We start from the raw sequence: 14,067 nt of genomic DNA on the forward strand, positions 1-14,067 counted from the left end.
GAGTCTTGGGGGACAGGAATTGTGCATTGCACAGATCCAAGGGTTAAGTTCATAACCTACTGACTGGAACTACACAATGCGCAGTCCAAGCAGGTTGGGTGAAGCCAAGTTGAGGGGTCGGGGAGCTTCTTCGGAAAAGGCTAACTACTGGACCAGTGAGACTGACAAGTGAAGTGATGAGGATTTGACTATGTCCTAACACTTAAAATACTTGACGACTCAGCAACATTGACCACCCATAACACATGAACAACACTTTTTCTTATGTGTGACCGCTTCATGACCAACTACGACAAGTGTGACACCTAAGATAGGCTTTATGATGATTGTGACGACACTTGTGTGACAATGCTAAAAACTTTGTGAATGAGTGTGACAGATGTTCATATGGTTGTTAAAAAAGCTCGTAAACACAAAGATGAGCCCTTGAAACCTCCAGAATGAGCTTATGCAAAAAGTGCGACAACCAACATGCAAAAAGATGACATCTTGCCTATCTTGCAAAAGGGAGCAAAACACTTAGAGAAAACACATGGAATGAATTTCAGTGTTGCAACCATACATGCCATTGAAGACATAATGATATGACAATGATAAGATGTCCTTCATACTACACTAAGAGATGCATTTCAACTTCATGAAATATGTGCTTTGTTTTTCGTACCTACCCTCCAAAGGGTTGTGAATGAGATGGAGTCTTCATGCGGTCCTGATCTTTGACCTTCTATAATACCCCAGTGTTCCTTGGTCTTCTTATCTAATGATTATCTTTTCTCCTTAGCTCCTTAAGTGTCATCTATCATGTCCTCCTTCTTCATCTGCTTCTTCATCATCTTGCCATAGTGTAACAGAGTACTTGCATGTGCAACTCACTCATGATGAGACAACATCAGTCTGAAAACCCCTAGACTAAGATAAAGCACTTGAATTCATGAATTGGGTTGAGACTGAGTGATCGGTCAGGGGAGAAGGCCCAGTGAATGTGAAATTGCACAATTCAAGCAACCAAGGGTCAAGTTTGATCACTGAGAATGCACAATGCACAACTCAGGCCAGACTGAGGGAAATTTCTGCACAATCCTCACTGAGGAAAAAAATTGCGCAGTGCCCACTAAGGGATAAAATTGTGTAGTTCAAGCAGGCAGAGGTTGTTGCGGGATGGGGCCCTGGGAGGAAAAACTGTGCAATTTCAGAAGGCAAGGGGGACTAGGTAGCTGAGAGGCTTGAGGGATAGAACTACGCATTTTTGGGAGGTAGTGAACTCCGACTGAGGGAAGGACACTAGGGGAAGCATCTACGCAATTTTGTAGGTCAAGGGAGGCTAGTATTTTTGTGCATTGTGCAGTTCCAGCAGGAAAGGAAAAGTATTAAGGGTTGTAGATGCAAAGTGCATAGTTTAGGAAGGCTGGATGAGGCTAGGTTGCTAGGAATCCTCTAGAATTTGGCCAAGTGTGGGATCAGTGGAACCGATGTGAACAATGATATAAATTGCATGTGACCACACACTTGGACACTTAGTGATACAACATATATCATCTAAAACATATGAAACATACTTCGCTTAAGGCAACAACCTTTGTGGTAACTTACGACAAGTACGACCCCGTCGATAGAATTTGTAAGGATAATGGCTACACTTGTGTAATGGTGCGTGAAACTTTTGAAATGAGTGTGAAACATGTCTATATGATGAGAACACACCTTCATAAATATTTCCCCTTGAAGTAAACCAAAACTCCCCTTTGTATGACAAGCGATAATTCCCATGCTCGAAGACGACACTTTCTATATAAAGATAAAAGCGTGAACAAAACTTGATATCCGAGAAGGGGGGTTGAAATCATCAACTGACCAATAAGTGACCAAGGAAAAATCAATCATAGGATCCACAATAGGCTCCAAAATTTGAGTGTAGGCCAAAATTTTGGAGGGTGTTGTAGCCGCTACAACACCTTATTAAATGTGTAATTAATTGTGCCAATTGTGTTTCATTTACAACATGGATATATAATTTTTATGCCATGATCATCATGACATGTTTTGTAAATATCTTGTCCTCTTGTTAATAGAAAATGTTGTAACAACCCTGGGTTAAAATTTCATGTAATAAAGTTAATAAAGGAAAAATAAGACCAAGGTCATAGGGCATGTATTCCAAGTTGAATGTTGGGAAAAACATCCTAGTGGGTGTTCATTTGGTTTATTATAGATAAAGAAAACTTACAAAGGAAATGGTAGAGGCCTTGGAAAGGCAAGAGGCATTAATTGGCACTTTATTTATGAAAATAAAGGAAATTAGGAGAAAAGGAAGGTGAAAGGTCACAGGTTGCATGTGAGGAGGAAATTGAAGAAAATAGAGGCCTCATTAATAAAAATGCTTTTGAGGATCATTTCACAACTTTTGTCAATTCAGTTTTGGAGCTCTCTCTCTATTCTCTCTACTCTCTCATACTCTTGAACACTTAGAGCATTCTTGGAGCACTCTAGCTTTGGAGAAAGGGAGGCAAAAGAAGGATAAGTAGGAAAAGGCAAGTAAAGATAAATAAAGGAAGAGTTGGATCAAGCAGCTACAACGGGATTACTTGTAGGTATCGAGTTTCATGTATGATTTCCTTGCTAGTTTTGGCATGCATGGCATATGCATGTGGGTATTTGGTTCTCTTACTTTCATTGGCATGGGTTTTACCAGGTGTGACAGTGATTTTAGCCTTGCCTTGCCATTTTTGGATAGCCATGGTGTGATGGGGTTCTTTCATTTGGTTGAGCTGGATTGCCGAATGGTTTTGGAACTGGGTGATGTGGTCTCACGAAAATTCCCAATGGCCTAGGAATCCCTTGACTAGTAATCAGGTGGGATTCACGGTAAAGCCTCGGGGTGGAGACAGAAAATTAATCAATGTATTGGTGAAGAAATCTGGAGGCATCCATGCTTGTTATGCCCAGTGATCCCTTGACCGGTAATGGCAAGTTTGCGTTAAAGCCTGTAGTGTATGTTTATTTGTTTGGGCCTAGGAATCCCTTGATCGGTAATGGCGGGATACACAGTAAAGCTCAGTTGTATAGATGAGGGTTTCAGGCCTAGGAATGCCTTGACCGGTAATGGCGGGATACATGGTAAATCCTGAGAAGCCTTTGTTGGTTTTGTTGTGAGTCCCACATTCATGCTTGGAATATGGCACATGGGTGATTGGCCGAAAGAAGGATTTGGTTCATCCCAATCTATGGTCATGTGGTATGAGGAAGTCCCTGACTTGGTGGGATTTTCATGTGTTAATAAGAACACATTTCTTCTTGTATTTCATGAACATTATGCTTGTTATTATGTGGCTTTGATGGATGGTCTATCATTGATATTATTCTGATTATATGTTGGTTATAAGCATGATTAATGATAGACTTGAGTTATGGCTCTCATCATGTTTTGATTAGTAAATGAGTGCTTAATGAACATATGACCTAATATATGATAATGCAATTATTGTGAGAGGGCACCAGACCTTCTTGATGAATCTCAGATAAGTATGAGGCCACTATGTTCATATGTGTATTTATGACCTGTACATTACATGTTCATGATGTGTTTGATGAAATGCATGTCATGGTTAGGATGAGTCAGGTCAGGTCTTTGTTCAAGTTCTGCTTTATAGGCCTTGTCTCCTTATTATTTATTATCTCTGAGAGCTTCATTAAGTTTTGGGAAGAGGCATGGGTCCTAGCCCTGAAAAAGTGGCTCAGATCTTAGGGGCTCTGGCACAGAACTAAGTGAAAAAGGCTATAGTCATTGGGATGCAGGCTCATGAGAGCGACTGGGGGGTCTCAATTGGTGGCTTGCCTTGTCATGGGAGCGACTACGAGCCCAAGTTAGTGAAAATCTAAGTTAACTCAGGGGTTGGGCACCTGGGGTGGTTGGTTAGATCTTGGGGGTCCTGTAGCACCTGAGGGAGGTCTGTAAAGTTTTGTTTCGTCGGTTTCACTTCCTTAATTGTAGTGAGGGAGTTGAATCATATCATAGTAACACTTCATCACATATTTACGTTGGTGGACCAGTAAGCTTGGGTAAGTGTAGGAGGAGGGTGTTACAAATGTCAACAATCGATGGAGGTTTGAATGCCTATAGGGGCCATGATACAAGGAGTGGGGAATAGTGATGGGGCCAATAATGAAGTTATACATGTCTATTAAATCTCAAGCCAACTTTCTAAACCAATCTTGTGAATTATTCTTTATTTCTCCCCTTTTCAGAAATCCATGGAAATCATTGGATGGTTGTAAGGAGGTTGGTAGAAGTTGTCACCTCCCAAATTATGGGAGCCTGGGAGGGTATTTGAGAGATTCCTCTTAATAGTAAATGTAAGGAATGGGTTGAATAAAATCATGGGGGAATGTGGAAGACCAAAATTGGCATGGAAAAAAGAAAATTTTGGATGAGTGAGGGCAACGAACATGAAGGAGGGAGAGAGGATATAGCTAAAATTTGAGCAGAGCCATTGCTAGTGAGAATCTAGTTGAAAAGCCATGGCTTGACACCCTACTTCACATTTCAAACTCTCTAAACTCAATTGGAACATGAAACTATAGTATAGGGCCTCATTGGATGCACATGACACATTGTAAGGACGAGTTCTTTGAGGCACCGCGAAGTGGCAAAAGGGAGCTCACCCTTGTGTTGTGCAAAGTTAGTAGAAGGGGAATGTGGGGATTACAAGGGCCTTGAGATCCAAATTAAAGTTTCCTTATGAGAATTCCCCTTAAGAGGATATTATTTTCCCATATTTTCTAAGGGTTGTTTAGATTTTCCCTAGCGGTGGTGGTGGTGGTGTGTGTGTGTGTGTTGGGATTTGAATGTAGGTAAGTTAACTAGGGTAAATAATTCTTTAGTTGTAATGTTGTTTGCTTCCTTGATACAAGATAAATTCCTTTTTTATTGCTGTAAGAAGAGATATGTGAAAGGAACTAAATGAAGGAGCACTCTTTGCTCCTTGTGTGCATCATAGGTTGCATTTTTTTTATAGCTTGTATAATAGTAGAGATCAAGTTAGAATCCTTAATAGTTTCTTAAAATATTTGCAGAATATTAAGTCTAGTCACCCATGTGGAAAGAATCATTAATAGAATCATGAATGTTAAGAATGCATTACATACATGGATCACGCAATGAGGTATCTATTTGAGGTTAAATGATTTACAATTTACACTTGGTTGAATGAATGAATAAATGGATGAAAGAGGGAAATTATAATCATTGCATTTAGGAATTAGGTTAGTTTCCCAATCTTTTATTCCATGGAATTCATGTTTCAAGGAAATATTATATTTTTCTCTATAGGCTCATATGTTGTTGAAATATTTAACATTGGATTGAGTAGTGTGATTCTCGACTATGAAAGGTTCAAATGTTGTGATAATACAAACGTGAATGATTTCAATATGGTTGATGTATAATTATTGTTTAAGTGTTATGGGCTCAGGAGATGAATATTTGAATTCTAAATGACTATAATGATTTAAATTTGGATGATGATATAATTGAGATCTGAGTGAATGAGAGGATAACATTTAAAGTCCTTTTAGAGAAATATTAATATTATGTTTAATGCTTTAAAAGGTTTGTTGATAAATACTTGATTTGGTTTTGGTTTGATGATTAGTGACTAGACTTGAGAGATAGTCTAAGAGGATCTCTATTTAAAACATATATGTTGCTTTAAACAATTAATTAAGTACAAGAGGTCCCAGTGGACCCTAGCCTTTGATTATTTTGGGAAGTAATCCTATAGAACAACATAATCGCTCTGTGTTGTCTAAAAAGGAAAAGGGATCTCTCTTTGAAAGAGAGACTCTTGCAACATTAAGAAAATAAGTCAATGCACATTTTTTTAATAAATATAAAAAACTAGTAAAATTTTATGGTCCAATAACCTTGCTTACTAAACCTCCTTATGAAGGATATACAAGTCTAAGCCCTTGGAAGTATAGCCATACTTCTTGAGTGAAAACCCATAATACAATGTTGACACCTTGCTCACAAGTTTGAGCAAGTATGAAGTTTAAATGCCCATGACTCATTTTCTTTCCTAGTAGAAGCAAGAGGAGGCCTCAAAGAAGTGTTTTCCCCGTACAAAAAACATAGTTTTTGTAGGAAAACTTAAAACAAATTTGGAAATCTTTTTTTAATACAAATTTAGTCGTTTTGTGTATTACATGAAGAAAATATTCATATAATTTAACATGCATTGCATGAAGAAATACTCCTTGAAATACAATAAGGGATAAGTATTTGGGTTGAAAGTAAGGGGAACATGGAGCTATGTATCACATTGAAATTATTTGGTGTGATACGCCACACCTAAAAAAATTAAAAACATGAAATGTTGCAAAAAACCAAACTTTGGAGGTATGATATGGGGTAGAAAAGGAAAAGAAGAAGGATGGAAGGAGGAGAGGAAGGGAAAAAGAAAGGACAAGAAAAGAAGAAGAAAGAAAGGGAAATAAAAAGAAAAAGGAAGGAAGGAGGAGAAGAAGAAGGAAGGAAATAAAGTAGGAGGAGGAGGAGGAAAGACGTTTGTCACATGAAAGAACAATTGGCGTGATGTGACATATCACACCATAAAAAAATATGGTGTGATTTGTCACTAGAAAGAAAGATTTCTTATGATATGAAAAGAGAGAAATGATTCCTTTATTATGAGGAGGAAAAATTTCTCCAATGCAATACATTGTGGCATAAAAATTTATGGTGCAAAATGCCTCACTGGATAAAATGTTCAAGGATGTGATACACCATAATAGAGATAGTTTTTTAGGATGAGATAAGCCAAAGAGAGGAGAATTTCTTTGACAAATGTGAAACCTAGTGACCGTTTATACACTTGATGATGTGTAATCGTAAAATGCCATGGTAGCCAACATGTGTGGTGCCATATAGGAGGTAATGTTAGGTAGGCATAGGGACATATCAAGTAAAGAATCCGAAGGAACCTTAAAAGGCCATAGCTTCTTGCTATCTGAGCAAGAGTACAATTTAAAGATTAAGGTTTTTCGCATATTTAAAGATTGTGTGAATATTCTTTTTATTAATACTATTATTATCATCTAATAGATTAAGGTTTTTGGCATATCTAGAGGTAATGTGAATATTCTTCTTACTAGTGTTATTACTATCATTATCACATGTTATTACTATCACTATCACAGGCCATACATAAGACAAAGAATACAGGTTGAAAGGTTTTATTTGTTTTGTATATATACTTTACATAAAAGTTGCATTGAATCTTATAATCCATATGCAGTTTTTTGTAATAGAGGTGAAAATAATTATTTTTCACTAATTTTTGTAGTAATGCTATTTATACAGTTTTTTTTTAAATCTGTAAAATAGAAAAAAGTATATTAAGAAGAAGCATGCTAATTCAAAGTACAAGCACTTAAACTTTCTTTTGAAATACACTTAAAGTGTATATACATAATGTAATTTTGAATCATTTTATAAATAAATAAATAAATAGAGTTTTTTTCTTTATAGTTTTTTTCCAGAACGAAAAAGCATCATTGTATTATATTGAGAATATATAAAGGTTCCAGATAGTACAAAAAACAGCTATCAAAAGCTGAAGGATCTTTTTTCTTTATAGTTAATAATAAGAAAAATCAAATCTATTGAGGTGTAAATCTCTTTCCCTCTTTTAAAATGAAAAGAGATTTGATTCCTTTTCACTTGTAATATCGAAGTATGTCCACGTACGACAATTACAAGATGACAAGATAGGTCAAATCGGTGTGACTGTCTTCTGTCTTCTTTACAACTTGCCCGGGTAGATATCTGGTGGCAAGCTTCGTAGATATCTGGGCGGTGGCATTATTAAAAAACTATTTAATTATTTAAAAATGACCCCCGCAACGTTTGATCAATGCGTCACATCCAAGACTCGAAAAAGCAGTGGCCAGGAAATTGCCAAGGACTCCTGGCTGCCCCCGTTCAGACTAATGTATTATTACTTCCTTCCTTCCATCCATTAAACCAAAATAGTAAGAGAAAAGGCCTCACGACTCAGTTTCTTCAAGAAAATAAGAAGTTCAGGATTTCTTCAAGATTGGCTGAATATTGAGAGTGATTAAGGCGCATAATACTGGTTTCTCTGAAATAGTGAGACCATAAAGGCGAGGAGGACGACAACAATATTGAGGTTAAGTGCGCATTTCCCGGCTCTGCAACGCACTTTCAATCTTTACTTCTTTGTTATTCATTTCTATATCCAATGGCTTCCTCCTCAACATCCACCTCCACCTCACATAGCCTCAACAACAACGACTATGTATTTGATGTTTTCATCAGTCACAGGGGCCCCGATGTCAAGAAAACCTTGGCCACCCATCTCTACCATCGCCTTTGCAAACATGACTTGAGGGTATTTTTAGATGAGCAGGAATTGCGCGCGGGAGATACTGTAAACCCTCAACTTGAAAGCGCCGTTAGAACATCCTCAGTGAATATAGCGATTTTTTCTCCAAATTATGCGGAATCAAAATGGTGCCTCGATGAGCTGCTAAATATGGTAGACTCTATGTCAAAGTACAAGTCCACCATCATCCCAGTCTTCTACGGTGTCACGCCTGCAGAGGTTCGGTGGACGCAGGACGGACAGGGAGTCTACGCTCAAGCCCTATACAAACTTCAAGGGAAAAAAACATTTGATGGTCAGCATCGACACGATTCCGACATTATTGAAAAATGGAGGAATGCTCTGTCTACAGTTGCAGATATAAAAGGTTTTGACGGAGCGACATACAACAGGTGAGAAAACCACCCCTCCATATAAATTTGAGCATTTAATTGATAGATAGGTAGCACCATATGTACCCATTTCTACATGCTGACTTTTCGCCAATTATTATCTGTTTCCATTTCTGTTTTAAAAGAGAAGGAAAGAGATGAAGATGAATTTCGTTTGCGTGGTAGCAATAAGCACTCTTATAAAAAAAATCAATAAAATCTCTTTGGAAAAATAATGAACAAATAAACAAATATCCTAGAGCAAAAGCAAATTAAATTCATAAAAATTTCATAGTTAAATGTGATTAAAACTTCCGATGCATGCATATAGGCAGCTTTATTTGTTTCTAATTATGATTAATGATAAAGATGAAACCAAATCTAGATTAAATATCACTCAAAATAAATTCTTCTTTCCTGTCTATTATTCTTTTGAGATCTTTAGTTCTGCCCTTGTACTTCATAGCGAGTGTCTGATGTTCAACCACTGTTCATGTTTGGTTTCTTTCACTGTTTTAGTATGGAGCAGCTCCTAGAAGACGTGGTGGAAGGAGTGCTGAAAAATGTGAAAAGAAGACTGTATGTGTCAGAATATCCAAAAGGCTTGGAGGGAAAATTAGAAAACTTTGAAACCACAATGTCATTGCAGCAGGAAGATGGGAAGGTTAGAGTTATAGGAATTGTGGGCCTTGGAGGGGTTGGCAAAACCACCCTAGCAAAAGAGTTCTTTAACAATCAGAGATCAAAATACAAGCGATGTTGCTTTTTATTTGATATAAGAGACAAATCTTTAGCTACCTTGCAGAGCGACCTTATGAAGGATTTAATTCAATCAAATGTGCAAATAGGCAGCACTGATGAAGGCAAAGAAAAGCTCCGAAGGTATCTTCCATCTTCTGATTGTCTCATTATTTTAGATGATGTGGACCATATTAAGCAGTTGGAGGCATTACTTTTACCAGCGAAAGATGCCCTTAAAACCAATAGCTTAATTTTAGTGACATCCCGCAATAAGGATGTTCTCATAAGATCACAGATTCCAGAGACGTCGATTTACAGGCTACAAGGTCTCGAACCAGAGCATTCCCGAGAGCTCTTTTGCTGGCATGCATTTGGCAAGCCTCATCCTGCTGTCGGATTTGACAAGGAGGTTGAAAAGTTTTTGGGTGCCTGCCTTGGATTGCCGTTATCTATTAAAGTATTTGGGTCGCTTCTCTGTGGAATAAATGATTTAAATCATTGGGAAGCACAATTTCGCAAAATCTCCAACATGCTTCCTGATGATATACAAGGCAGGCTAAAAATTAGCTACGACGGTCTCGATGAAGAGGAAAAGAAGATATTCTTAGACATTGCCTGCTTCTTCAGAGGAGAAAACAGAGACAGAGTCATTAGAATATGGAATGTATCCGGCTGGGAAGGGTCGCTAGGTCTTTGGAAGCTGGAAAACAGATGCTTGGTGCAAGTGGACAGTCAAAACCGTCTGAGAATGCATGACCATGTTAGAGACATGGGCAGATATCTGGCGGAGAAGGAACCTCCTGATGGTGAGCTTCGGCTTTGGAACCCAACTGATAACCTTTTTCATAAGCTTTCCGGCCAATTACCTGTAAGTATTTTGAAGTGTTTTCGACAGATTTCCAATTAGCGTCCTGTTATCACAATTGTGTCTGGTTAGTTTTGAATTCTTAAAACTTTGCAAGAATGAATCTTGTTTCTAACAGCTCTGAGTGAACAATTCAGGTGCGTGGAATTAGCCTGGTAGATGGAAATGAGGTTGAACAATCTTTCGAAAACCTTGCGGAGCCTGCTCGCACTCGTTTATTGAGTAATATGAGCAGGTTGCAGTTGCTTAAGGCTGAAAGTTATTTTCCTAAATGCCTATTGAATGTTTGCCACCATTTACCAAACCTAATATATTTAGACTGGCTGAACTGTCCCGAGTCCTCCTTCCCTTCCTGGATTCCAACAAAGAATTTAAGAGTTTTACATATAGAGGGAAAATCTTTGAAAACACTCTGGCAACACGAATCTCAGGTATTCTTTTTAAATTTCTATTTTTTGTTTTTTCTTCAAATTGTAAAAATTTACTGCATTTAAGAATTGTCTTCCTCTAACACACTGCCTGTGACATTTACAGTCTTAGACGTACTTTAATAATGTATGTGAACAATGCAGGCACCTCTGCAGCTGAGGGAATTGTGGATTCAGGCTCCCCTTTTAAATGTTCCAGATTTCATTGGGAACCTGCAGCATCTCGAAATATTTGTAGTGTCCGACAGTCTTCATCTTGAAAGTTTGCCAGATTCGGTTGGGAACCTAGCACGCCTCCAACATCTCACCTTGTTTAACTGCTGCTCTCTACAGACGCTTCCGGACTCGGTTGGGAACCTAGCAGGCCTCCAACATCTGGACTTAAGCTACTGCTCCGCTCTGCAGACGCTTCCAGACTCCGTTGGGAACCTAGCAGGCCTCCAACATCTGTACTTGTTTCACTGCTCCGCTCTACAGACGCTTCTGGACTCGTTTGGGAACTTAGCAGGCCTCCAACATCTGGACTTGATTAACTGCTCTGCTCTGCAGACGCTTCCGGACTCAGTTGGGAACCTAGCAGGCCTCCAACATCTCAACTTGGGCTCGTGCTCCGCTCTACAGACGCTTCCGGACTCGGTTGGGAACCTAGCAGGTCTCCAACGTCTCAACTTGAGCGGCTGCTGCGCTCTGCAGAAGCTTCCGGACTCGGTTGGGAACCTAGCAGGCCTCCAACATCTCGACTTGGGCAGGTGCTCCGCTCTGCAGACGCTTCCGGACTCGGTTGGGAACCTAGCAGGCCTCCAACATCTCAACTTGGGCTGGTGCTCCGCTCTGCAGACGCTTCCTGAGTCGGTTGGGAACCTAGCAGGCCTCCAACATCTCAACTTGCGCTGGTGCTCCGCTCTGCAGACGCTTCCAGACTCGGTTGGGAACCTAGCAGGCCTCCAACATCTGGACTTGTTTAACTGCTCCGCTCTGCAGACGCTTCCTGACTCGGACTCGGTAGTAGAGCAGCTGCGCCAACGCCTAGGAAAAGGCTTTATCGAAGGATGGAGAAGGTTGCAATGAAAGCAGTGACGAAAGCTGAGAAATAGATTTCAGTGAAGAAAGCGAGTGGTAAAATATAACAACACTTTCAGAATGACAATCGTGGTCTGGTGGATACAGTGCAGTGTATATTACCAAAGGAATTTATTAAGGTTTATATATTTGGAGACCAAAGTTTTTGATTAAAGATTATTATCGAGGAAGAATTATGTATTTGGAGAACTAAACTTTTTAAGAAGGTTTAAAGATATGAAGTGATATTATAAAATTTCTTTGAATGAGTTTTATATTAAATTGATGTAAATTCATTTAACACAAATTTATTGAGATTTTTACATTAAATTTATGTAAATTTATTTAATAGAAATTTATGTTAAAATTTATTAAAGATTATTAAAAATACAGAAGAAGAAATTAATTTACTTTTAACTTTTTGGAAGTGTTTAAAATATTTTTTTAATATAAAATTAAAATATTTTTTTATATGTTTGATTTTTTTTTTATGAATAAATTTAATTATTATTTTATGAATAAATTTCATTTAAAAAAATTACATAAAATTTATTAAAATTATATATTTACTAGATTAATTTAAAAAAAAAACTATTTAAAAACTATATAAAAGCAATGAAATTCTATTATATTAAAATATTAAAAAAAAACTTAATAATTTAAAATGGAGTAGTCTACCTAGGCGGTAGAATAGCCCCTTTTCTGGCACCGGTCGGAAAATCGTCAATGTCTCTGCCCTCCGCCACCCTCCTGGAGCTCCGCCACCCTCCTTCTCCACTTCTCCGCCACCCTCCCTGGCAATCCTGACATTCCTGCCACGGCCTGACAAAAAATCGGATTGGGATCGCAAGGAATGGGGCCTGACAGACTACTCCGATCCGGCAATTCCTATTTCATAGACTATTGAATAGTTAATGCGGCCTGACATGCAGGCATTTAACTTTCGCCCTCCCTCTCGAGGCTGCTATCTCGATGGGCGTGCTTTCACTGAAAGGACGAAAGTTAAATGCCTGCATGTCAGGCCGCATTAACTATTCAATAGTCTATGAAATAGGAATTGCCCTCCAATCCGGTTCCAATTCGAATTGTCACCCGCCCGCTGGTATTCATAATCATAACCCTGTTGCTAATATGTGAAGCAGCTTAAAGAACGGCCTCGACTGAAGGAAGGAATGGAAGATTTAATTCAAGAAGCACTGGAGATGATAGTCAAAGCTTCTATCATGTGCTGCGTTCAAATTAATTCGTCAAAATTTTCCAGGCGAGTACTGAACGCTCTCATGCCCATTTTTATGTTTTGCTTACATCCCTCTTATCAAATAATCCGGTAAGACTAAATCTAAATTTGTTTGAGGAACTTTTTTCACAGGTTTTTCTCAGCGCCCGTCGACAAGAAAGCGCTGGTTGAATTTCAAGCAGAGTTAGAAAAATTGTACAAGCATATGAAGACCCGATTCGATATGTGTCTTTACGATGCCATTGATTGTAGGTCGGTGCGTCCACCGACGACACTGGAGCGAGAATATCCTACATATGCAGGTAAATTATGAGACATTGTGAGTGTTGATTGGTTTTGTACAAATATGAATATTATTTTTAAGGTTTTAGGATAGTTTTTGATATGTTTTTATATGGTTAAATAGTGGGAATTGAAGAACCCATAAAAGAAGTTGTTAATCTTCTGGAATGGGAAAGTGAGAAAAATGCAGTTGCAGTTATTGTGTATGGTTTTGGTGGAGTGGGAAAGTCTACTCTGGCGGATGCTGTGTTTGCTAGACTTGATATTGTAGGCTGTAAATATTCGATGGTCAGATTGTTTGATGATATAACATCAACTCCAAATATTGTAGAGTTTCAAAAATGTATATTAAGAGATTTGATGGTGGGCATAGCTGAAGAAAAGGCGGCAAAGCTAGATGTTAGAACGTTTGAAAGTGGACAGCATCAAATTGGGAGCGTGTTACAGAAAGAAGTAGCCTTTCTCTACGTAGACAATGTTTTGGACGGTGATAAGCTGCAGCAGCTTTTGCCTAGGGACATGCATTTGGCCAAAAAAGTGAGGGTGCTCATCACTGCGTGGGAAATGGGTGTGCGTACTGTGTGTACAGGGTGCAAAATGGAAACCAAACAGTATCCTATGAATGGCCTTCCCACATCTGAAGCGAGGAGTCTTTTAGAGAGGGAAATGAAGGAGGCATAAA

The 14,067-nt window shown here is 38.6% G+C and overlaps 2 protein-coding genes across 2 annotated transcripts; both read left to right on the top strand.

The window, feature by feature from the left end:
* Positions 1 to 8,002: 8,002 nt before the first annotated feature.
* On the top strand, positions 8,003 to 12,041 carry LOC149251869 (disease resistance protein Roq1-like). Its single transcript, XM_089459603.1, has 4 exons — positions 8,003 to 8,794; positions 9,293 to 10,382; positions 10,517 to 10,810; positions 10,952 to 12,041. Exons 1-4 carry the CDS (start codon positions 8,259 to 8,261, stop codon positions 11,873 to 11,875), a joined length of 2,844 nt encoding a protein of 947 aa, XP_089315729.1. The 5' UTR covers positions 8,003 to 8,258; the 3' UTR covers positions 11,876 to 12,041.
* A 286-nt stretch (positions 12,042 to 12,327) lies between these two features.
* Positions 12,328 to 14,066, top strand: LOC149251870 (disease resistance protein RUN1-like). Its single transcript, XM_089459604.1, has 3 exons — positions 12,328 to 13,127; positions 13,236 to 13,405; positions 13,510 to 14,066. The coding sequence occupies exons 1-3, from the start codon at positions 13,039 to 13,041 to the stop codon at positions 14,064 to 14,066; spliced, it is 816 nt and encodes a 271-aa protein (XP_089315730.1). The 5' UTR covers positions 12,328 to 13,038.
* The last annotated feature ends 1 nt before the right edge of the window (position 14,067 follows it).

Source organism: Pinus tabuliformis, chromosome 7, assembly GCF_031772625.1.
Source record: "Pinus tabuliformis cultivar Carrire ecotype Pingquan chromosome 7, CPIR1, whole genome shotgun sequence".
NCBI classification, from domain to species: Eukaryota; Viridiplantae; Streptophyta; class Pinopsida; order Pinales; family Pinaceae; genus Pinus; species Pinus tabuliformis.